Source organism: Solanum tuberosum, unplaced genomic scaffold (genome assembly GCF_000226075.1).
Source record: "Solanum tuberosum cultivar DM 1-3 516 R44 unplaced genomic scaffold, SolTub_3.0 scf00010, whole genome shotgun sequence".
Classification (NCBI taxonomy): Eukaryota; Viridiplantae; Streptophyta; class Magnoliopsida; order Solanales; family Solanaceae; genus Solanum; species Solanum tuberosum.
Window position 1 is genome coordinate 3221696 of NW_006238936.1, and position 23458 is coordinate 3245153.

A 23458-nucleotide genomic window follows, 5' to 3' on the forward strand; every position below is an offset into this window, starting at 1 on the left:
TTTCTGGTTAAAAATGAAGGAGTACTTGAAAATATGAGATTTTGTGTTGGTTGTGGAGGGGCGAGGTAGGGGTTTCTGTAAATACAAAAATTTTAAAACTTAACACTTATTAAAAAAAGTCTCTCCTAGCTATTTCTTAAGACTGGGATTTTTGAAACATAAATTATAATCTCAGAACTTCCTCATAATTCATGCCTGTATTAAATATTTTTCAAATAAAAAGACAAAAAATTACTCTTGATAGGCGAAAAGTTACAAGTAAAACTATAGGAAAGGGAGGAGTAGAGTTCAACGGTAACTTGGACATGCCTTGATGATTTGCAGTAGATACCCCTTAGACTCAAATATTGAGAAATAATCCCTTCCAACCTAGAAGAAATATCCAAGTATAGTCTTATGAATAAGCTATTCTGGTTAATGATATTCAAGTTTGATATCCTTGTTCAGTATGCTGCCTAAAATGTAATTTTATTTGTAAACAACTGATAAAGCTTTGTATCTACATGATATCCAATAATATTCTACAAAGATGGAATACAAGACATATTAAAGTGTTGAGAACTATGATCTCTACTGGCACTAGAGAAATTTTCTTCAAATGAATGTTATGTAATATTCAAAATTTCACAGAGTAGGAGCTTCCATTCCAAACTAGGCTATAGCTAGCTATGCTTGTTGTTAACTAGACTATATGGCAGCCTGCATGTCCAGTTCTATGGTTGTGAAGGCATCGGCGATGTTGGAGGCTTGAGATCAGGATACTGCATGCATATAACACATTCAAAGCAAAAGATGTGAAACTAAGCAGAACAATGACCATTAAGTATATATAGCATATAATTTAGAAATTATCAATCTCAAAATTCGAAAGAGGACCATCTTCAGTTCATTGATGAGAAAGGGTGTGCTAGCTAGCTAGCCACTATGACTGGAAGATATCGCGTGTGGCAATCATAAAAAGAGTTAGTTAGAACAAAATGATGAAAAGAGCAGTTGAACATAAAAACGGAAACTTACATTAGGATAAGGCGAGAGTGGCCTTGAACTTTCAGGTAGTGCATCAGTTTTGACTTCAGCGTTAGGGACTGCATTGACTTCTGGAGTAGGCGGGGAAGTTGCTTCTACTTTAGGCGGTGCAATATCCTCCTTAGCAACTGATTCAGTTTCCTCAACAGTGCTGGTGGCTGCAGCAGGGCTTGCCTCTACAGGTGCAGGTAGAGCATTGCTACTCACCGAGTCTGGAAGAAGAGCCTTCCCTATTTGCTGAATTTTCAATAAGCAAGGAACCAATTATGAAAACATCGTTTAAAGCAAACATTTTCTTCTCTGGAATGGGAAACGATAATCTTGCAAAGTTCTGTACGTATGGAGATTACCTTAATCTCATCTACCAGTTCCTTTGGAGCAACCTTAGTGGAGAGGAACTCATCAACTTGTTGCAGAGTTTTCTTTCTGTCCTGAAAAGGGAAAATATGGTAATATTAAAGGACCTCTCACATCTAAAAACTTTGATCCCCATGATCATTATCTAATTTAAGTAAGACTAGGAAGAGTTGATCGATAAAGTCACTCATTTGACCAGCAATGGAGAACTTTCAAATCCCTTTGCTACTTCAACCCAAGTATAATCCTAAACCATTATGAACTGAAATGATTTTATGCACGAAACAGTTAGTTCAATGCATAGAAAATATTATCTAGGAGTGTCAATTATCTAACTCTTGATAACGGAGGAAACTGTATCCTGTTAGCAACAAGTAAATTAATAATTGCCTGCTTTGAGGGCATAAAACAGTTCTATAACTAAAATATACAAATCAAAAGTCGATCTCTCTTTGACGAGTTATTCTTCATTTTAATTTCTAGGCATAAGTACAAGTCATCCCTTGAGCATAAAATGATTATCATAAAGCACTTTTCAGATGCAATATGGGCATTTCTTTTCAAGGCTACACTAGTTGCAAGAGAAGTATTCACTGCAAATATCACGGACAAACCTCTGCAAACAGGAGTTTCTTGCTAACCAGTTGGACAAGTGCAGCTGAACCCAACAGTTGGAGAATTATTTCTACCTGAAAGAAGACCCGACCATAAGATGTTTACTAAATTGAGCTCATCATACGAACGAGGGACAAAGAACTTAGAGCTGACCTCTGAGAAGGCTAAAATCCCAAGACCAGCAGCTGCTGCAACACCTAAGCCTACAGTAACAGCATCAGAACCTTCCTGTATATTAAAAAAATTAAGAAGTCAAGTGAAGAGTATGATCAAGTAATTCTAGACTACTAGTTCACCATATTGCCTCATGAATTTGATAATTTGTGCAAAGTTGACTAGTTTGCGAGAGTGCATCTTTGTTGACAATTAATTTCAGGTCTGAAACCACAAAGTAAGTTAGGGACAAAGAATAGTTGAATGCATGAAGTTCATCAAGGAGGAAAACATTGATTTGGATGGGCTTCATTAGGCATTTTGTTTGAGAAATGTGGAGTGGAATGCAGAAGAGCTGCAATATAGATTTTTCTGCAAGAATTCCAAGCATTTTTCAAATTTACATGGGCATTCATAACAAAACATAACAAGAAAATATTGGGTATGCCATAATATTGTCATGTTAAGATCTGAATTCAAGTTATACTAATACCATTGCATACTCTCATTGCTAGCAAATTACTTGTTTGGAGTTTGAGAAAGACGAATGCCGATGACATTATTGAACTCAGATAGGATTGTCAGATATGCTAATTAGTAGCATGGTTTGGAAAGTGAAACATACCCCAAGAACACCATCAAGAGCATCAGACAGATTGCTCAGATCAAGACCCAATGTTTTCTTAGGAAGAATCCAAGGAAGGCTGCTGTTCTGCAGAAAGTGGAATTCGTTAAGCTTCATAACCACCAACTTGTTTTTAAATAAAAGCTAGTACAACTAGATTTGTGAATCTAACCAGCCATCCCCGGGGTCCTTCAGCACCATCTTTGATTGCATAAGCAGCTTTAAATCCATTTTCTGTGACTAACTCCGCAACCAGTTCAGAGTTTCCATCAAATCTGGCTTCATTACAATTCATAAAGAAACAGGATCAGATTCAATTTGTTAGATAGCTGGCTAATACAAGAAGTCAATATCATAAATTTATTAAGGAAGTTGCATGTATGACAACCACATCAATAGAAACTTTCAATTTGCCTACTAATCTTTGATTTGTTCCTCTAAACCTTGATGCAACACCTAATAGACTAAAGATGAATAGAGCTAAACCAAACCCCAAGATCCAAGTAGATAGCCGAAAGTTCAAGATATACACATTGAAGCATATGACTGACTAATTGGTCGCCGCATAAGATGGTGAGCTCACTAATTATGTTAAAACATGTTAAACACAAGCAGTCCTCACTGAATTACTACTAACTTTGAGTTACATCTTGCTGCTAAGGTTTCACAGGGATTTCAACAAGATAAGCGAAGTACCTACTTATTATCAGATTACAACAACAACAGCATACCCCGTGGAATCCCACAAGTGGGGGTCTTGGGAGGGTACAGATTACGCAGATCTACCACTACCTCGTGAGGATAGAGAGGCTGTTTCGGAAAGACCCTCGGCTCAAGTTGAACAAATCCAAGTAAAAGAAGAAGAAAACAGTGAAGCAATCATAGCAACTAATAAAGAAAGCATTGTAGAGCCTACAAGAAAGGAACAATAGCAACAACAAAATAATGTGATAATCGAAACACAATAAACAACATATAATGACTAAATATTAGCAGATTAAAAGACAATTAAGCAATTCTTTTCAAATCTTACTTGTCTAGAATGAACAATGTAGTATTCTCAGGCTCCTTGAACTTCAAAGACAGCTTTTTTAAGAAACCAGTCTTATCTTCACTCTTATAAACAACAGTAACTGGTTTCTTCTTCAAACCCCTAATATCAGGACTCCCCACTTCCCTCAATTCTGCAGGTGCTCTTATATCAAGCAACTGTGCACCTGCATCATCTGCCAATTTTGCATAAGCTGTCTTAGCAGACTCAACACCCCATGACTTAGGTGGCTTTCCAAGAACCTGAAACAGAACAATTGGCAAAGCCAAAGCAGCAAATCCACCAGCTATAATTATAGGATTCTCTGATGCAAAAGTGGTCACAGTTTCCACAACTGCAGTTGCATCAAACTCAGCACCTGGGCTTGTTGCAGATTGCTCAAGTGTCTCCTCATATGTTAATGCTTTAGCTAAGCCTGTATTTAGAACTGATGATACAAGTACTAAACCCCCTTGAACATTTCTTGATAAATTCTCAACTGAACAAAGATTCTTGAATGGGAAAGAAATAGGGTGTGATGGGATTTTCTTGGCCTCATTTCTCCTATCAGAAAGAACAGAGAGAGGTGTCAATCTTACTGCATTAATTGCCTCCATACTATATTTCTTTATCACAATTTACACTGAAATTTCTATGGGGTCTTAAAGGGAATTGATCTGAGGAAATTGTAGTACAGTACTAGCTAATTTTGATTTTTTTTTTTCTATTAGAAGCTTTTGGATTTTGGCATATTTCATCATCAATAAGTGCACTTTGGCTGGTGTGCTATGAAGCTTTGTGGCGAAGGGGTGGGGGGAGGTGGAAGGAAAGAAGGATATCCCGCCACTCATTGGATTCCACGTGTCATGGAAGGATTACATGAGGGCTGTTGATCATGTTGTGCTGAGGCAATTGTATGGCCAAGAATTAGTGAAGAAAATGATGAATTTCTGAAGTACCACTTCATTTTGCTTCACTTTAGTACACTGTACTCCAGTAGACCAGTACTGGACATCTTAATCTCCTAAACTAGCTTACTAATTCACATTTGAAATCATGTAAAAGTTATCTTAAATCTCAAATATTGTTTGAATTTGTTTTGTTAAAAAATTATAACTTGTTCTTTGAATTTCAACAATTCAACACACTATTTTACTTCAAATAAACTCAAGTTTGAAACACAAGTTTCATATATTCTGAAGAACAAATATTATAAAGAATCTAAGAAACACAGTTAACACACTAACTTTTTTCATATATGTCTATATAAATGAAACATATGTTAAAATTAACTAAAATGTTAGGTGTGTGCACTTGAAATTTTTTGCCAACAAAATAATAATTTTTTTTTTTCAACTTTGAATGCCCAAATCTACTTTAATAAGCTCAAATTTAAAATATAAATTTCATATATCATAAAAAAAACAAACATCAATCATTTATTTATCAAAATAAAGATAAATCTGCCAATCTCATTTACACTCTTTAATTTTTTTTCCACGTATTTATTTATGCTCAGATATATAACTAATACACTTACACACATATTAGAAATGCCTTGTGTAAAAGAAATATATGTAAGGGATATTAGGTAATTTGAAGGACCAAAATAGGATACTCCACGAATTTTTTACACAGTTACGATACGAATGTCACAAAAATTGGATAGCTTAAATGTGTTTTCGATCATAAATTTTTTATTAATATTACTTCTTTCGTTCTATATTAGTTGATAGCTTTTTTTTATACAAATATTAAAAAATCATAAATAAAAAGATAATTTTACTAATTCACTTTTTAAAAATTTCCTTGAGAGTTTTACAAACAAATATAAACACTTTAAAAAAAAATTAATACAAAGTAGAAAAAATATAATTAACATTTTCTTGATTTAGTAAGATGGACAATTAATATGAAATGGAGTAGTTAAGTGACATCACCCGAAGTCCACGTAGAAGATAGATGCAGATATTATCTTCTTCTCGGGGTTTTGGTATTTCTGATAAACCCTAACCATATCAACATCTCGAGCATTCATTACTCTGCTCGAACCACGAAGGTTAGTGTGTCGCCTTCTTCTTTCTTTCTTTCTCTCATTCTGCGTTGTAAAACATACTAATTGCTAGCTTTGCTTTCTAAATTCTGCGTAAAACCTTCTTGTTTTCATGTTTTATAATCTGTTCCTTTGCTAATTCTATCAAGAATTGGGACTCCTCATGGAACCCAAATTTCTTCTTTCCTCGACAACAAGACCCTTTGCTCCAAATGGAGCTTTTCCCTTTTCAGTTTCCCAAAAATCATCTTTTATTCAGAAAACTAGAATTTGTCCAGTGACCCATCTGGCTATATCAGCAGAGCATTTTGGAAAGACTCAAATTTTGGGCAAAAGTTTATCTTTTGGAGTGAAGAATGAATCTTTATGTAATTTAAGGAAACCCCAGGTAGAAAAGACTCCATTTTGGGGCAAAAGTCTATCTTTTAGACAAAAGAATGAATCTTCAGGTAATTTGAGGAAGGTGCCCAATTTTTCTATTAGAGCAGCTGGTACTGTGAAGAGAAGGAAAGAGCTTCCTTTTGATAATGTGATTCAAAGGGATAAGAAGCTGAAATTGGTTATGAAGATTAGAAAGATTCTAGTGAGTCAGCCTGATAGAATTATGTCGCTTCGTGAATTGGGTAGGTATAGAAGAGCATTGGGTCTGGAGAAGAAAAGGAGATTTATCGGTTTATTGAAGAAATTTCCTGGAGTGTTTGAGATTGCAGAAGAAGGGGCTTACTCACTTAAGTTCAAAATGACACCTGAGGCGGAGAGGCTTTACTTGGAAGAAATGAAGATTAGGAATGAAATGGAGGATTTGTTGGTTATCAAGTTGAGGAAACTATTGATGATGTCTTTGGACAAACGGATTCTGTTGGAGAAGATTGCACATCTGAAGACTGACTTAGGGCTTCCGTTGGAATTTCAAGATACAATCTGCAGGCGATATCCACAATATTTCAAGGTAGTTCCAACTGGACGAGGGCCGGCTCTGGAGTTAACTCACTGGGACCCTGAGCTTGCTGTGTCTGCTGCGCAGATTGCAGAAGAGGAGAATAGGCAAAGAGAGTTGGAAGAGAAGGATTTGATCATCGATAGACCACCAAGGTTCAATAGGGTGAAGTTGCCTAAGGGTCTTAAACTTTCAAAAGGTGAGATGAGAAAGATTAGTCAGTTTAGAGATATGCCTTACATTTCTCCTTACGAGGATTTTTCTGAAATAAGGCCTGGTACTCCGGACAAAGAAAAACACGCATGTGCTGTGGTTCATGAACTTCTGAGCCTCACAGTTGAGAAAAGGACTCTTGTTGATCACCTTACTCATTTTAGGGAAGAATTTAGATTCTCACAACAGCTAAGAGGCATGCTGATAAGGCATCCTGATATGTTCTATGTCTCTTTGAAGGGGGAGCGAGACTCAGTTTTTCTCCGTGAAGCTTATCAGGATTCACACTTGATAGAAAAGAACAGGTTATTGCTCATCAAGGAAAAGCTTCGCTCCCTTGTTTCCATTTCAAGATCCCGGAGAATCACTCCACAAACTGATTCTGATGAAACAGAAAAAACTGAGTCCAAATATGGAACTGATGCTGAGGAAGGTGAAGATTGGTCCGACATTGATAACTTAGGGAGTGATGGATTAGATGAAGATGATGAAGATGATGATGATGACTGGAGTGATGATGGTGATGATATACCTCCAGACTTCAGTGATGATGAAGGTACCGTTAACCTTGAAGAGGGCAAACTGACTACACAAGTTAATGGTGCAATGAAGAAGGAAAACAAGGTTCTGGACCCTGTTTTTCCAGATGGCCGGCCTCGTGAACGCTGGTGATAAATATAAGTTTGTGCTTGAGTTTATTTCATGCATTAGCCTATTACACTCTCACAAGGTTTGAAGTCCCCAGGGTAAAAGGTTCTTCCATTCTTTTGACACCCTGGCTACACATTCTTTTCTCTGAACAGGCCTTGGCTTAGCATCTTTGCATCAGATTTATGGTTCGATGTTGTCGTAAGTTAAATATCTTTTACATTACACAGGTCATATAAGCTTCTGCTGGAAGTGGCATGTGAATTCTTAGTTCTGTACTAATTGAGACACAAAAGCTTTATATGTTAGATCGTTTGCCTTATTGTAAAGTGTAGCTTTACATAATACAACATGGTGTTCATGGATTATTGACTGTGATCTTTTGTGTTGTAATTCAAAATATATAAGCATTTAGCTAGTCTTTAAAAACCTTGCTTAGCTCAGCTGTCCATTTTACGAATTGATGGCCTATTGCTTTAGGACATTGGTAAAATGACAAAGATAATACATGGCAGGTTGTCTGGTAGGCACACATTACAAGTTCGAGTCCTTTTGTGAACCAAGTCTAGTATTTAAGTGAGGAAGGGTCGAGGCCCTGGTAGCAACTACCTGTTTCATCAACCATGTCTGATATTTAAGGGAGGAAGGGTGGAGGGCCTGCACATTAACTATGATAGATTTTCTGATTATACAATCGAAAAAAGTAATGATGGCATATATTCTTTTGCCATCTCTTTGAAGTAATGTTGTGTTTGTTCTTGTGAGCAAATAGCTGTGGAATAAAATGTCTTCTTCCCTTGATCACCATCTCCAACTCTACCCAAGGCCCAAGCAATATCTGCCACTTGTACATTATCTGGTTAGTCATTAGTGGATTCTACTCCAGACAATATCAAAGATATGGATTCTAGAATTATCAATTATAATAATTATGTATAAAGTCAATGTTGCAAGGTTTTCTCTATACTCTTCTTAACAATGTTTTCTTTTTTATATTTCTAATCAAATTATGGAACTTACTGATGATATTTGTGACTCACTGCCAATGTTTCTAGTCCATTATTCTTGAGCAACTTCACATGATTTTATTGTTGTTTTGGCTCCTCTTCTGGTAGACTTTTGTACTGTTTTCTTGTTATTTGCTATATTCTCTTCATTGTCTCCTTCTTTATACCGAAATTTGTTGTACTTGAGCCGAGGGTCTTTCGGAAACAATCTCTCTACCTCCATGAGGTATTAGTAAGCTCTGCGTACATTCTACCCTCCCCAGACCTGATTTCACTAGGTATGTTGTTGTATTCTTGAGCAACTTCACCACAGTATCCAAAACTGTTACAACCACTGTATTGTCATGAATATTTAGCATCTGTTACTATTATATTACTCTGATCAAAAAAGCAAAACCGTATCTTCGATTGGATCATTCTTTATTATCACACTTAACATGTGTCCACTTTTCAACATAAAACCTAGCAACCTAGTTGTTTGTGGGAATTAATATGGGGACCTCATACTTTGTTTTTTTGGTTCCAAACAAAGAAGATCATTAATTTAGTGATTTACTTGATCTTTAACAGTGATTATCGTACAATTATTTAACAAAGCAAGATTCAAGTAGAAGGTGATCCACGTCAAGCAATGGATAACTTACGTGCATCAGATGTTTACATTTAACTAAATAATAACTTTAAGAAATAATAAATCAAAGTGAAAATACATATCACTTAATCATGATTAAGTATTAAAAAGTGTATATGCGAGAGTTATATTTTACATTTATTGGCTTGGTGTAAACACTACATGTATTTTCCTATAGAAACGAACAATATTTGCATATAATGTTCAACTTTGTCTAGAAAAGAATATTTATGATCCAATTTTCTTAAGTCCATGCCACCTTCTGCACTATCTGTTGATTTTAAAATTAGATCAGTTACTTTCAGCTATAGGCCAATTCAGGGGACGCGGCGTAATTGCTGGTTAAAGTTAACTGGAAATCTATATTCCATAGATTCTTCATTTCCCTTTATGCACTTGAAAGGGTATGTTTAGAGTGGGTGTTTTTTGGATACGCTACAGTAAAACTTAGGAAAAACACATACTGCATACAGTACTTTTGTTGGTTTAATCATTCAGTACTCGGAATTCATTAAAGGGGGAAACTCTCCCCTTTTCCAGTGCTAAAACTCAAAACTTCTAATTAAAGGTAGAGGGATTCCGTTCATCCCACCACACCCTTCACTTAATATTTACACGCATCCTAAATTGATGTAACAAGGCTGGGAATTCGTTTTTCTGCATATAGGGGAAATGATACTTCTACCCGGTATGCTCACTGGCTCTTGTAGTGTTATGGAGATGTTGAGGTTTATCCATAATTGTACAAGTATTGGAATATTGTGTTTTGAAATGAGAATTATTGAGATAAAGAAGATAGCAAGAAATATTCGTATGGCAATAGGTCAAATAGAGAAGATAATGAGATGCTTTTATTCTTTAATCACGAGGGGTTGACTTGTGTCTTCAGATGGACACAAAGATTATAATGAGTCTCTGTTATGAATCAAAAGAAGCTGGTTTTGCCACTCATATATATCAAGAGCCAAGATATCAAGGTCCCACTAAATTCCCTTTTTCTATTCTGTAACAAGAGTATTTATTTTTGCCTATAAATAGGCTGCTCTAAATCACTCAATTTGTCAATCAAAACACATTTAATTAAAGATTCTTCAGGGCCCTTATTGCTGCCTCTCCCTCAAGGGCTTCTCTCCTGCATGCTTATATGTTGGGAAAGAAGCTCTAGCAGGGAGAGCCAATAACAAGTGTCTTGTTTAACAACTTATGTTGCTCTTCACAGTTCACAGGACAGTCTTTTTTCACTCTCCCTCAAAGGCTTCTGGCTTAAAATGCCTTTTGTGCTAATGCTAGAGGTCTTTCGAGTGAGAGTGAATAAATTCTGCCATGATATATATAATTGCAGAATTATGACTCAACAAAGAAACTGTTCTTCTTCAGGGCTCACGTGAACCTAATAGCCTTATATATGTATTAAGAAATTTATTAAATATCTATTAGTTACAGTAATATTTGACTGTGAAATTCACCTCTTTTCTTTTGCCTTCTGATTCCTATGCAGTTAAGGTGGATCAACGCTGTACAATTGGCGGAAAAGTGCTCTACGATCACGATCAAGAGAGAGAGGAATGAGGATCTAGTTTTAACCCTGAATTTTTTTATCTTAAGGCTTAACTGAGTAAAGCTGGAGCAGATGTAATTTTGTCTGCACTAACTGCCTTTGCAAGTGATTCGCTGACTTTAAATCCTGAATCTGCCTTTAGAGTCGGAAGTGGCTGGTCGTATTCCTTCTTCCTTGGTGTATGTTGATCTCTTCTCTCTGGTGGTAGCTATTCAACATCTCCACAGAATTGTAATGTGTTTCATAATGAGGAGGCATTGCATAAAGATTTGGTTTTGGAAGACAAATTGGCTCCAATAGAATCGAACACATACAGAAAATTCAAATAATTAAATAACTAGATTTGGAATTGAGATGTAGTTGGCTAATGATTTTCTAGAGGAATAAAAAAATAAATCATGCACCTCTTCTATATGTCTTTTTTCTACTTCGGAGAGGTCTGCGTACACTCAACTCTAACCAGACTCCAGTGGAATTTCAATGAGTATCTTATTGTTGTTGATGCACCTCATCCGAAATAAAACTTTCATTGATTTTGCCCATTCTTTTTTTTTTTTGCTTTTGTTATTTCCTTTGGAAGATCCTCCAGGAAACAAAAGAAAAAATAAATCCTTTTAGGGTATGGAGAGTCCACTTTATATTTTTCATTTACAATTATCTAAAAAGTACACACTAGATAACCTTATCCATTAAAGTAGATTCTTGATTTTCTATCATAAGAATTTATTTCCCTCTGTTTTTTTTTTCCTTCTAGTAGTTTTTGTTAGAGCCCCTCCAAATCCTATTCGTTAAACTGTCATTTTTCCATAATCAACTAACCTTAGATGCCATAATTTTCTTCAAGCTCAAAATTCACCATGGAGGCTGCTGCTACTCCATTGTACCACTTCATTTCTTCTCATCAGTCACTCACCCAAAAGCAACCAAGATGCTATTCCACAAATTTTGGCCTTGTAAATGCAGCAGAAACACTTTCTGAATCTTCACCCTCAACCTCTCTTGAATCACTTTCTTCATTGCAATTTGATTATGAAAAGAAGTTCAACTCACTAAATTCAGTAAGAGCTATGCATGCCAAGATGATAAAATTGTCTAATGACTGGGATACAAAGAAAAATATGCAGTATTTTATCTCAGGTTACTTGGAATTTGGTGATTTTCAATCAGCTGCAGTGTTATTCTTTGTGGGGTTTGCAGAGAATTATTTGTATTGGAATTCTTTCCTTGAAGAATATACATATTTTGGAGGAACCCCATGTGAAATTCTTGAAGTTTTCAGTGAATTGCATAGCAAAGGAGTGAACTTTAACACTGAAATTCTAGCTTTTGTTTTGAAAATCTGTTCAAAGTTAAGAGATATGTGGTTAGGATTGGAAGTCCATGCTTGTCTGATCAAGAGGGGTTTTGATTTAGATGTCTATACAAAATGTGCACTGATGAATTTTTATGGGAGGTGTTGTGGGACTGAGAGTGCTAATAAGGTCTTTAAAGAAACATCAATGCATGACTCTTTATTGTGGAATGAAGCCATTCTGGTTAATTTGAGGAATGAAAAATGGGCAGAAGGTCTACAAATGTTTCGCGACATGCAGGCGTTACTTGTGAAGGCCAATAGTTTAACCATTTCCAAAGTTTTGCAAGCCTGTGGGAAATTGGGAGCTCTTGATGAAGGAAAACAGATTCACGGGTATGTTATCCGATATGCCTTAGATTCGAATATACTCATACGTACTGCACTGATCAACATGTATGTGAAAAATGACAATATCAAACTTGCTAGAGTAGTTTTTGATTCAACAGACAATCGTAATCTTCCTTGTTGGAACAGTATTATATCGGGGTATACTGCACTTGGTTATCTTGATGATGCGTGGGAGCTATTTCATGAAATGAAAACTTGCAACATAAAACCGGACATAATAACCTGGAACAGCCTTTTATCTGGTCATTTTCTTCATGGATCTTATCGAGAAGTTTTGGCAATTGTGAGGAGAATGCAGAGTGCTGGTTATCAGCCAAATCGCAACTCTATAACTAGTGCTCTTCAAGCAGTGAGTGAATTAGGATATTTGAGAATTGGGAAGGAGATTCATTGCCATGTTTTAAGAAATGGATTTGACTATGACCTGCATATTGCAACTTCACTAGTAGACATGTATGTGAAGAATGATGATTTGCAATCTGCTCAAGCTGTTTTTGATTGTATGACAAACAGAAACGTTTGTGCTTGGAATTCATTAATTTCGGGTTATTCCTGCAAAGGAAATTTTGAAAAAGCTGGTGATCTTTTGGATCAGATGAAGGAAGAAGGGATTAAACCAGATATAGTGACATACAATAGCATGGTTTCTGGTTATTCAACATCTAACTGTATCAAGGAAGCTTTGGGTATGATTAGAAGGATCAAGAGTTCTGGCATGTCTCCTAACGTCATTTCATGGACCTCTTTAGTATCGGGTTGTTCACAGCAAGGATACTTCAGAGAAGCATTTGAGTTTTTAACGCAGATGCAGGATGAAGGTATCAAAGTCAACTCAGTTACTGTTGCAAGCTTACTTCAAGCATGTGCAGGTCTCTCTTTGTTACACATTGGGAAAGAGATACATTGCCTGTGTATACGAAACGATTTTATAGATGATGTGTACGTATCTACGGCTCTCATAGACATGTACAGTAAGTGTGGGAACTTAGAAAATGCCCAGAAGGTTTTCCAAAACCTTGAGGACAAAACTTTAGCTTCCTGGAATTCCATGATAACCGGATTTGCTATATACGGCTTAGGTACAGAGGCAATTTCACTCTTTGATAGGATGAGAGAAGTAAACATCCAACCAGATGCCATAACATTTATAGCTCTTCTATCTAGTTGTAAACATTCTGGTTTTCTTGATAAAGGCTGGAAATACTTTGATCATATGAAGACAGATTTTGGAGTTATCCCCACAATTGAGCATTATTCATGCATGGTTGATCTTCTGGGAAGAGTCGGTTACCTTGATGAAGCATCAGATTTTATTCAGTCAATGCCAATGGAGCCAAATGCAGCTGTTTGGGGTGCTCTTCTTACATCATGCCGGATACATGGAAACGTTGAGCTTGGAGAGATTGCAGCTGAACACCTTTTCAAGTTAGAACCATATAATGCAGCTAACTATGCCTTAATGATGAACCTCTATGCACTTTCAAACAGATGGAAGGATGTTGACCGTATCAGAGACAAGATGGAGGCTATGGGAGTGAAAATCGGACCAGTATGGAGTTGGCTAAAAGTCGATCAGAGGATTCACATCTTCTCTACAGCAGGAAAAACTCATCCAGAAGAAGGAGAGATATTCTTTGAGTTGTACAAGTTAATTTCTGAGATGAAAAAGTTGGGATATAAACCTGATACTAAATGTGTTGTTCAGAACATTTCTGAAGTAGAGAAAGAAAAGGCGCTGCTTGGTCACACAGAGAAACTGGCAATTACATATGGATTGATCAGGACCACAAGTCCTGCACCTATTAGAGTGATCAACAACACTAGAATATGTTCAGACTGTCATACAGTTGCAAAATATATGTCGTTGCTGAGAAGGCAAGAGATTTTCCTAAAAGATGGTGTCCGCTTTCACCATTTTAGGGATGGTAAGTGTTCTTGCTGTGACTTCTGGTAGAGGTATGCAGAACATCTTATTCTCCTATAACAGAAAACAAATGCTGTGTTGCACCACTTTTGTAAATGTAATTCTTTTTTGTTAATATGAACTTCATAGGTATTGGACAAATGTCGTGAATACAGTGATACTTGTAATCAGTTTAAGTGTTATAATATCTCCTAGCCGGAGAGCTTGATCTCTCTATTGCAAAAAGAAACGATTCTGTAGTTCTATTTAGAGTGAGTACATAATTGTTATAGTATGATGATTCCCATGTTATTTATCCATATTTTGTTCTGCACTCATTTACTAGCAATACTGTAGCATCTAATTTATCAATAGATCTTAGTAAACAGTAAGTCTCTAGACTATCAAACTATACCAGTCTCATGACAACCCTTGCTTCGTAGCAATTAGCAAACATCAAAACTGTTTAGAGGCAAAGTTGAGCAAAACGTTCAGTCTGTTTATGAGAAATGACTTTTCGGATTTATTTTCTTCACACCATGTTTGGTTACAAGGAAGAGAGGGGAGAGTTAAGAACTCTTGCTGAATTTTTCTTTATGTTCATATTAGTGTTTCTTTCCTTTTCTCTATATATTTGCATTTTCCTGGAAAGACTATTATAAAAAAATAGCTATCATTTTTGTATGGAACTCTTTGAAACGAGTTCATCAATTACCAATTGTTCTTCAATTTATCTCTAAAGGTCAACTGAAAAGTTGCAGCTTGTAGCTATCTGGCACAAAAGGAGAGGAACAATATCTCACAGTTCTAACTCTATTGAAAAGTGTTAACAATAGAAAGGGTAAGAAGACAGGTTACTTAATCATAGCACTACTAAGAGATCTCAAAGGAGAAGGGGGAAATTAATGTACTCATAACGCGGTCTATTTAACAGTAAAACTGTGTATTAGCCATTCATCGTTATGAACCCAGAACGATTCCCTTGATTCCTCTTCAGGAAAGAAATTAGGATGATTCACTTTCTTGGAAGCTTTGCACCCTCAATCAAAATGCAGCTGCATGTTATATTGGTTTGATTTTCTTCATTCACAGATTATTTCTTTCTTACTTACTAGCATATCTTTTTGTCAAAGGGAAGTGTGATAAACATAGATGATAACAGTTACAGCCACCCTTTGGTCAATCATTTACCTTCTTCAAGTATGATATTTTCAACTTATGATATTAATCATCAACAACTCATGTTAAAATACTAATGCAGGTAGCACACCTTCGCTTATAGAGAATGTCTTATGGCAATCCCAATTACCTATTGAAAATCGACTGTTTGACCTTTTGCATTTGAGCAACCTATAAACCTTAAGCTTCATTTCTAGTCCCCATTCCATCTAATATAGGAGCCAATGATTATTGGAGCTTTGCACCCAAGGTTGTGAGTGTGTAGCCTTATGGTCATGAAGTGGATTGAGAACTATGAGATCTCATGTTCTAATTCCACGAGTTATCAAAAAAATTATCCATATGCCCATTTGAATCCTTGCTCTCCATTGTGCTCCATTTAAGTCAGAACACAATAGTCACCAACTATCTTCTTGCTGATGAAGATACTGTTACCTTTTTCATACACCAGTATCAAATTATCCATAATTTACTAATGAAAAGGAAGACAGCCTATGCAAATTTGACAACTGTGTGCTATAGATAGGATCATAGGAACAAGATAAGAGATGAAAAAATGACTGATAACCACTCTTTTTAATGAAGTGTTCCAAATTTCCTCTATTGCTATTCCCTGTAAGAAAGGGCAGAAAAGTCCTCCCTAATGTTTCACTCCCAACAACATTTCATAAAGTTTTATCATCCTCAACACGTCAACACCTAATTAATCCAATCATAGTCAAAACTCAGCTTAAATCCTTAAGCTCAATTGCGTGAAGACACCCCTTTCTGAGATTGGACATAAGTTGGCAGTAGAGTGGAAAGTAGTGACTATCAAATTCAAATGATATGTAGTCCTAACTTCACACAATCTCAGACGATATAAATATGTGACATGGACTCTGGTTATGCCTTTTTGTATACTTGATATGCGAGTGTAATTATCTGATTCAGATACATGTATCTTTTTTCTCTATTTAACGAGCATGAAAGACTCACGTGAAGCAAATTCAGTGAAAAGATAAGAGTTGACCAGACAACAGACAGCACTACCTACACGCGAATTACATTCTGAGGTTGAGCAGTCTCAATATCAGCACAAAATTTGGAGATGAAACCTGGTTGAACCATATTCTTAGTTTCTAACACAAGTATGGTATAACAGCGAGCAAAAGCAAACATGAGATAATAATAAAGGAAAATCACTCTTCTTTACTCTAGTCCAGATAAGAGTTCTACAACTTTTATATATACAAAGCTCTGGAAACAAGCTGCAAATATTCCGCCCATAATTTTCGCAAGCTAAAAGTTGCATCTACCAGCTCAAAACAAGTCGCTGATCAGCACTACCTTACAGAAGTATTTACAGAATATGAAAAGACCCTCAAACACCATCATGAGAACCGCAAGATAGTAAAAGAAAACAAAACCTCCATAAATAAAACTTGCATGATAACAGGATACACCATACACGCCCTGTTGATGCATAAAAGTCTAGACAGATTACAAGCAGAAGCAAATTTCAAAGAGGCTGAAGCCTAGCTTCTTGCAAATCTATGCATAGCCCCAAAGATTTCATGTCTCGATCTGGTTACTAGAAGACCAGTTCACACTGACGGGTAGAACACCTCCCTGCATAGCCATTCTCTCAGATACATCAGCTAGTGATTTCAGATTGCAATTAATTAAGGCCCTCACAAAGTAGCAAGTCTCCTCTTTAGTGTTCCCTTCAGGCACATCCACTACAAATGACTCAATCACCAGTGTCCCCGGTCTACCATCAAGTGTCTTCGGATGAACTGTAATAACCGAAGAATAGTTCTGCAAAAAGTTGATAAAAGTATAACACCAGGTTAGACATGCTAGATGCTTTAGTATAAAGACAGATATAGGAAGTAGCTTAGTTAAGAAAAGACTCCTGAAGATTTTGCAAATGTAACAAGCTTAAAATAAGCAAAGGTGAATGCAAGTTACCAAACACTACAGAACCTTGGCACTACAGCCAAACACAACCACAGAAATTAGCTTAATGACTCCATCAATTAATTGGTAGATGTGTGTATAATCCTTTATCAGCATACTTGTCTAAAAGCAGTAATTGTTAAAACCGCTCAAGAGTAATCATCAGAACCTAGAATAGATATCATAGAAGATAAAACATCTAATGCCAATTCATTTGATATCTTAACTTTCTAACTTAACATTGATATGAACAAATTTTACGATCATGTAACAAGTTACTACAACAATAAGTCAATAACAACAACGTAACATATCCCGTGTAATCTCACAAGTGGGGCCTGGAGAGGGTAGTATGTACGTAGATTGTAGACCTTACCCCTAACATGGTGTTTAAAGATCATGTTAATGTTTATAAAACAAGTGAAAAGTCCGAAGTGGTATAAACAACACTCTTTTTCCCCCTACTTAAAGAGCCACCCCTCAAACTAAACCTTCTTAATCCATATACATGCTCTTATATAGACATCAGGACACTGTTTTACTGTAGGATGCTTCTAAAATGTAACTGAAATTTAGCTAATCTTCACCTTCATCATATTTAAGGGATTGTGCTTCTAGAAGAAACTCATACCTTTAGCCTGTGATCACCACCAACGATTCTGATGCCAAGGATGTGCTCCTCATCATCAAGAAGTTCCAATCTTTCAGTGCTAGTGGTGGCTGGAAGACCAGACTTGACATTCACCTCTCTAACACTACCAATTGTAAGATCACCCTTCACAGTACACCTGCTAATAAATGGCTTATACTTCTGAGGCTGATCAAATCTCCTCACTAGTGACCAAACCTACAACAAGATCAACAATCAGATGTTAGAACTCAAATGCAAAATAAACAAAAAAAACAGCAAATATCAGATTAACAAGAAAAAAAAAACCTAACAAAATGATAATAAAATTCAATATATCATGCATCCATACAATCTTGGAATCCCCCAAATATTTTAAAAGGCTATCTTACGGTAAATTGAGGAAGGATATCTATCCACGTCAAAAACATATATTGTAACTGTTTCTTCAGTTGTTTTTTACAGAATAATTGCCTCAACCAAGAAAGAATTTCGATAAGCTACCGTTTGTCCATAGATTTCTCTGATTGGAAGTCCCACAAATCCTATCCAGATTTGGGAACTTGAAAAATATTTGAATATGGAATTACGAGACTTCGAAAATCTGATCAAAATTTCATAGTCACCAATAGTTAGCTAAGAAATCCAAAAAAAAAAAAAAAACTTTTAAAGAAAACTTACCAAACAAACATTACTTTCCACAAATAAACACACACGGAACCAAAATATTAGTATCTCAACAAATAAGGAAAAGATAGAACAAAAAGATATCATCTTATACAAACCCAATATCCTATAACTAGAAATAAATAAGAGAAATCCTCAAGAACCCCCAACCCCACAAAATAAAAATATTCCCAAATCAAGAGAATAATTCTAAAAAAGATATGATCTTTACAATATCAACTGGTGCTTTGATGTGTTTAACAAGAGATGATGAACACTGATTTTCACTAGGCTGATGACTATGGTATCTTTCAATAAACTGAGCTTCCATTTCCTTCAACAATTATAATTCAAACACTTCAAAATTTCCAACTTTTTAACCCAACTTAGAAAAGTTCTCTATAAATAAAAAATAGAGATTTGAGAGATTGAGAATTGGTGGTGGTTGGTTGGTTCCTTGGTTATGTGATGAGTCTCGACTTTTAAGTAGGCGTTTGACCATGCGATACCATATCACGATATGATATCGTGAGATAAAATCAGCGTTTGGATATGCAATTTTATGCTGATTTCATATCATTGCTGATTTCATATCATGAAATGTGATTTCATATTCTCCAAAAATCATTATATGGAATTATATGCTAATTTCATATCATGATTTGAGATATTTTAATACAAAAATTGATTCACGAGTTTATATTTTGTTAAAACAATCTCACATTTATATCTACTAACCATTTATTTCATATATAAATAAAATTTAAAATCACATCATTACTTTTTAAAATTTATTATTCTCACCAACATAAAATTTATTATTCTTACCAACATATAGTCACTTTAACTCACACCAACCGATTGTTAAAGTGATGAAATATTTATGGTCTATGAGCATGAAAATATAGTTGCCGATGATATTATCCAATAAATGGCTCAAAGTAGCAATGTTGGTTCGTTTTCTCGGTCACATGATCGAGAAATGCAAGTTCAACGTGAGGAAATTGTCTGTACTATGTGGGAGGATTATATTAAAGACTAGTACACTACAATTTATGTTCTAATTTTTTTTATTAAATTAAAGTTATATGAAACAATTACTTAAGTGGAGAACAAATAGCTTTTGTAATAATTTATTATGCGATTTTTAGAAATTTTTGTTATTTGATAAGATTGAATAAACAATTGGGCTATTTTAATAGTTTTACAACTTATGAGATTTTTTAGGTTTATAAGAAAATATACAACACAAAAATTTCATATCACATATCCAAATAAAACTTTAATTTCATCTCATGATTTCATATCATGATATCATATCGCATGGCCAACGGACCCTAAGTCTATCAAAGAGAGGAGAGAGATCTTTATGGGAGCTATCTTTTTTTTTGTTTTTCACCGTGTTTCGTATTCATATTAAAGTTCGATTAAATTTGAATTTGCATTAAAAAGTTTCATATTGGATAAAGTATTTCCTAACAAAGGCAACTTTGTATCCAAAGGGATTGAAACTCGAGACGTTTTGATTAAGAATAAATGAATATTTACCATTCCATCAAAACTCGATTAATCTTTGTGTAAGCTATCATTATCATACTCCACCGACAAACCCACCAATAACAGCCCATTGGAAGCCCAAAACTATTTGAGAGTCAATTGGCGGGCCCCACTTTATGTGTTCCCATTATTGTACAAAAATAAACTAACTTATCTCAAAATAGCTAATCCCTTTTTAAGTTAAAAAATGAAAATTATTGTTGAAATTGTTCTAGTCATCTCAATCCTTTCTTTTCTACAGAAATTTGTACTTTATACGGAGTTAAAAGAAATACAAAAAGACATAATAATATTTTAAAATCATTCATAAATAAATAAAATTTTAAACTGAAAATATACTTTTATGAATATTTTTTTTGTCAAATAAATAGGACTCAAACATAGATAAAACAAATAGGAGTATTAAATATGTATTTGAAAAATACTCCGTGATGGGAAATTAGTATTTTACATCGTGAATAAGAAATCATTAATAAATTGATCAAATTTACTATTTTATCCTTTATTCATATCAATACACAAAAAATAAATTAGAAAAAATATACATAGAGTATAGAAATAGCTAGCATTGGGAATTGTTTGAACTTTCAAAGGTCGAATAATTTTGTATAGCTTTTTAATTTAATCAATGATATTTTGACCAGTGAACTGCTTTTGCAATATACTCCTAAAAGATACTATGATCTAAATTACGAAACTAACTGAAAAGTTCAATTAGATAAATTAGGAGAATATGATAAAGTAGTTGTTGCTAGAAGGTTTGCTATGTGTCCCACTTGTAGACAGTATAAAAGAGTGGCCATTATAATGCAACATCATTTGTTTTGTTTTTTTTGTTTTTTTTTTTTGGAATTATAACAACTGCAGATGATAAGTTAAAAAAATAAATTGGTTTTTTCGACTGTCCCACTATCCATATTCCTCCACAATCAACTTAGTTTTTGAGGAATTCAGAATATTCCAGTGACCTAATATTCTTGGATCATTTAATCATACAATTTCAAGAACATCAATGTAATCACCATAATTTGATTTAAGATTTCATATTAAATACTACTATTTTTTTAAGTTACTATTCACGTAACAATTTAATCACTCACGTCAAAAATGTATTTTTGACGAATCTAACATTGGAGATCCTAAGCCGATAAAATGCGAAATAAAAAAATTCATTTAAAGTGTTTAAAGTCTAATATATATATATTACATGTCGACTTTCAGTCATGTACAAAATGTTTGGACATAAAAATGTAATATTTCTTTTCAAAATATATATATATATATATGTAAAGTTAAGTTGAAAAGGGGTAAATGAAAATTGAAGTAGTATTTGGAAAAGGTCAAAACTCTTCAACCAATGTATAACTAAATATTTTTTCTTTTTTTAAAAAAAGGAAGAAAAAAAAAAGTTAGAAAGCAAAGGAAAAACAAATATATGGACAAACGTCTCCTCTCATCTATCCTTCTGGGATGTTCTGGATAACAATGTGAAATGTCGAAATTGATGCATTTATATCCAAACATGGCCTAATTAATACTCCTTCTGTCCCTAATTATTTGTCTACTTTTGAATTGACACACCAATTAAGAAAACAATTAATGACATAGTGAGTTTATCATTTTACCCCTATTAATTATGAAGTGAATGAAAAGTTCTATATTTTTCAAAGTAATTAATCATTTAATTGAGGGTATAATAGGTAAAAAAAAATTGTTCTTTCTTGATTTGTCAAAATGGACAAGTAATTAGGGACAACTATAAAAAGAAAAATGGACAAGTAATTAGAAACGGAGGGAGTATTGGTAAAATGCATTCTCAAAAGTAGAAATAAAATAAGCCAAATTTGAGGAGACAACAAGCTCAAAAGGACAAAAATTGAGAGTGAAGATAAGAATTCAGCAGTAGAGATTGGGAACACCACATATTTGATGTACCAAAAACATCAAAGCACACAAGATACACAGTTCATATTCTGACCCTTCTTTAGGTACTAATTATATTCTATTTTGAGTATTCTTTTTACGCGGAATTAAAATTTAAAATTTATTAATTCTTCTCAATTTTTTGTAGGATTTAAGCAAATTTTATTGTATATATCCATCTCAAAGGAGGGTCGGGTTTGGGGGGGGGGGGGGGGTTTATTTTTTTTGGAGTGGTGGATGGTGGGGGGGGGGGGTTGTTAATTTGTTTTTCGATTGCAACATATGAAAAGTTGTTTACTAGTTTTTAAAATGTTTGTATGGTTCCTTAGGAATTATAGACTTTATTAACATCTTGTATTGGCTCCAATATTAATTGCGCCCTCCTACTATATCACCTACTCACATACCTAACATTTTTTAGTATTTTTGGGAGCCCCACTAAGTGATTTTCTAAGCGTGACCTTAGCATGAGATATAACGTTTTAGCCAAAGCAGTTTTCAGTAGACACTATTTTACCATTGAAAAATAATTTTTTTTATATGAATCTGAATTAATCAAATATCAAACGATAAATTTGATAAATCAACACAAGAATGTCTTTGTCATTACTATTTTGTTGCGAAAATAGTTGACAAATGTTCAACTTATCAATGGTTCCTTTATTAATTAGTCTCCATATATTAAGTAGATAATTTTGATTGATTCTCTTCCTTTTTAATGTTTTCCTTTTCTGTATTTCCTCTTTGTATAGTTCTAGTAAACTATGAAGTACTAAATCTCTCCTAAAAATAACGTTGTCCTGTTAGAAATAATAATCTAGGATGTGTTTTTGTCTAATACAAAGTGAACCAAAAAGAGGGAAAAATTAGGGGATTATACTGACATTAATTAATTTGACTAGAGCTGTCAATATGGGCTAGCCCACCCCATCCGGGCTAACCCATACAGGCTTTGACATTTTACGGGTCAGGCCGGGCTAGCCCATTTTTAGTGTGGGCCAGAAAATGGTCGGCCCAGCCCACAAGTACGTGGGCTACAGGCTTGCCGGGCTAGCCCACTTTTTAAAAAATTATATTTTTTCTATAATTATTAAAATAAATTATAA

At 34.7% G+C, this 23458-nt stretch overlaps 4 protein-coding genes and 2 non-coding genes across 6 annotated transcripts; 4 read left to right on the forward strand and 2 right to left on the reverse strand.

Moving 5' to 3' along the window:
• Positions 1 to 452: 452 nt before the first annotated feature.
• On the reverse strand, positions 453 to 4593 carry LOC102603666 (rhodanese-like domain-containing protein 4, chloroplastic). The gene is made up of 8 exons (XM_006339626.2): positions 3810 to 4593; positions 2949 to 3051; positions 2777 to 2863; positions 2152 to 2226; positions 1998 to 2072; positions 1377 to 1457; positions 1018 to 1263; positions 453 to 761 (listed from the first exon to the last, which is right to left on the reverse strand). The coding sequence occupies exons 1-8, from the start codon at positions 4421 to 4423 to the stop codon at positions 714 to 716; spliced, it is 1329 nt and encodes a 442-aa protein (XP_006339688.1). The 5' UTR covers positions 4424 to 4593; the 3' UTR covers positions 453 to 713.
• Positions 4594 to 5751: 1158 nt separating this feature from the next.
• On the forward strand, positions 5752 to 14759 carry LOC107062042 (pentatricopeptide repeat-containing protein At4g01030, mitochondrial). The gene is made up of 2 exons (XM_015312252.1): positions 5752 to 5865; positions 10794 to 14759. Exon 2 carries the CDS (start codon positions 11711 to 11713, stop codon positions 14507 to 14509), a length of 2799 nt encoding a protein of 932 aa, XP_015167738.1. The 5' UTR covers positions 5752 to 5865; positions 10794 to 11710; the 3' UTR covers positions 14510 to 14759.
• LOC102603999 (protein ROOT PRIMORDIUM DEFECTIVE 1) lies at positions 5859 to 8100 on the forward strand. Its single transcript, XM_006339627.2, has one exon. The coding sequence runs from the start codon at positions 6023 to 6025 to the stop codon at positions 7679 to 7681; it is 1659 nt and encodes a 552-aa protein (XP_006339689.1). The 5' UTR covers positions 5859 to 6022; the 3' UTR covers positions 7682 to 8100.
• Positions 10405 to 10472, forward strand: MIR477A (microRNA MIR477a). The gene has a single exon (NR_127276.1). It is a non-coding gene; the product is annotated as a microRNA MIR477a (primary transcript).
• Positions 10536 to 10606, forward strand: MIR477B (microRNA MIR477b). The gene has a single exon (NR_127277.1). It is a non-coding gene; the product is annotated as a microRNA MIR477b (primary transcript).
• A 2312-nt stretch (positions 14760 to 17071) lies between the features above and the next one.
• PYL8 (abscisic acid receptor PYL8-like) lies at positions 17072 to 19254 on the reverse strand. The gene is made up of 3 exons (NM_001297628.1): positions 19105 to 19254; positions 18210 to 18425; positions 17072 to 17437 (listed from the first exon to the last, which is right to left on the reverse strand). Exons 1-3 carry the CDS (start codon positions 19201 to 19203, stop codon positions 17192 to 17194), a joined length of 561 nt encoding a protein of 186 aa, NP_001284557.1. The 5' UTR covers positions 19204 to 19254; the 3' UTR covers positions 17072 to 17191.
• Between the last annotated feature and the right edge of the window lie 4204 nt (positions 19255 to 23458).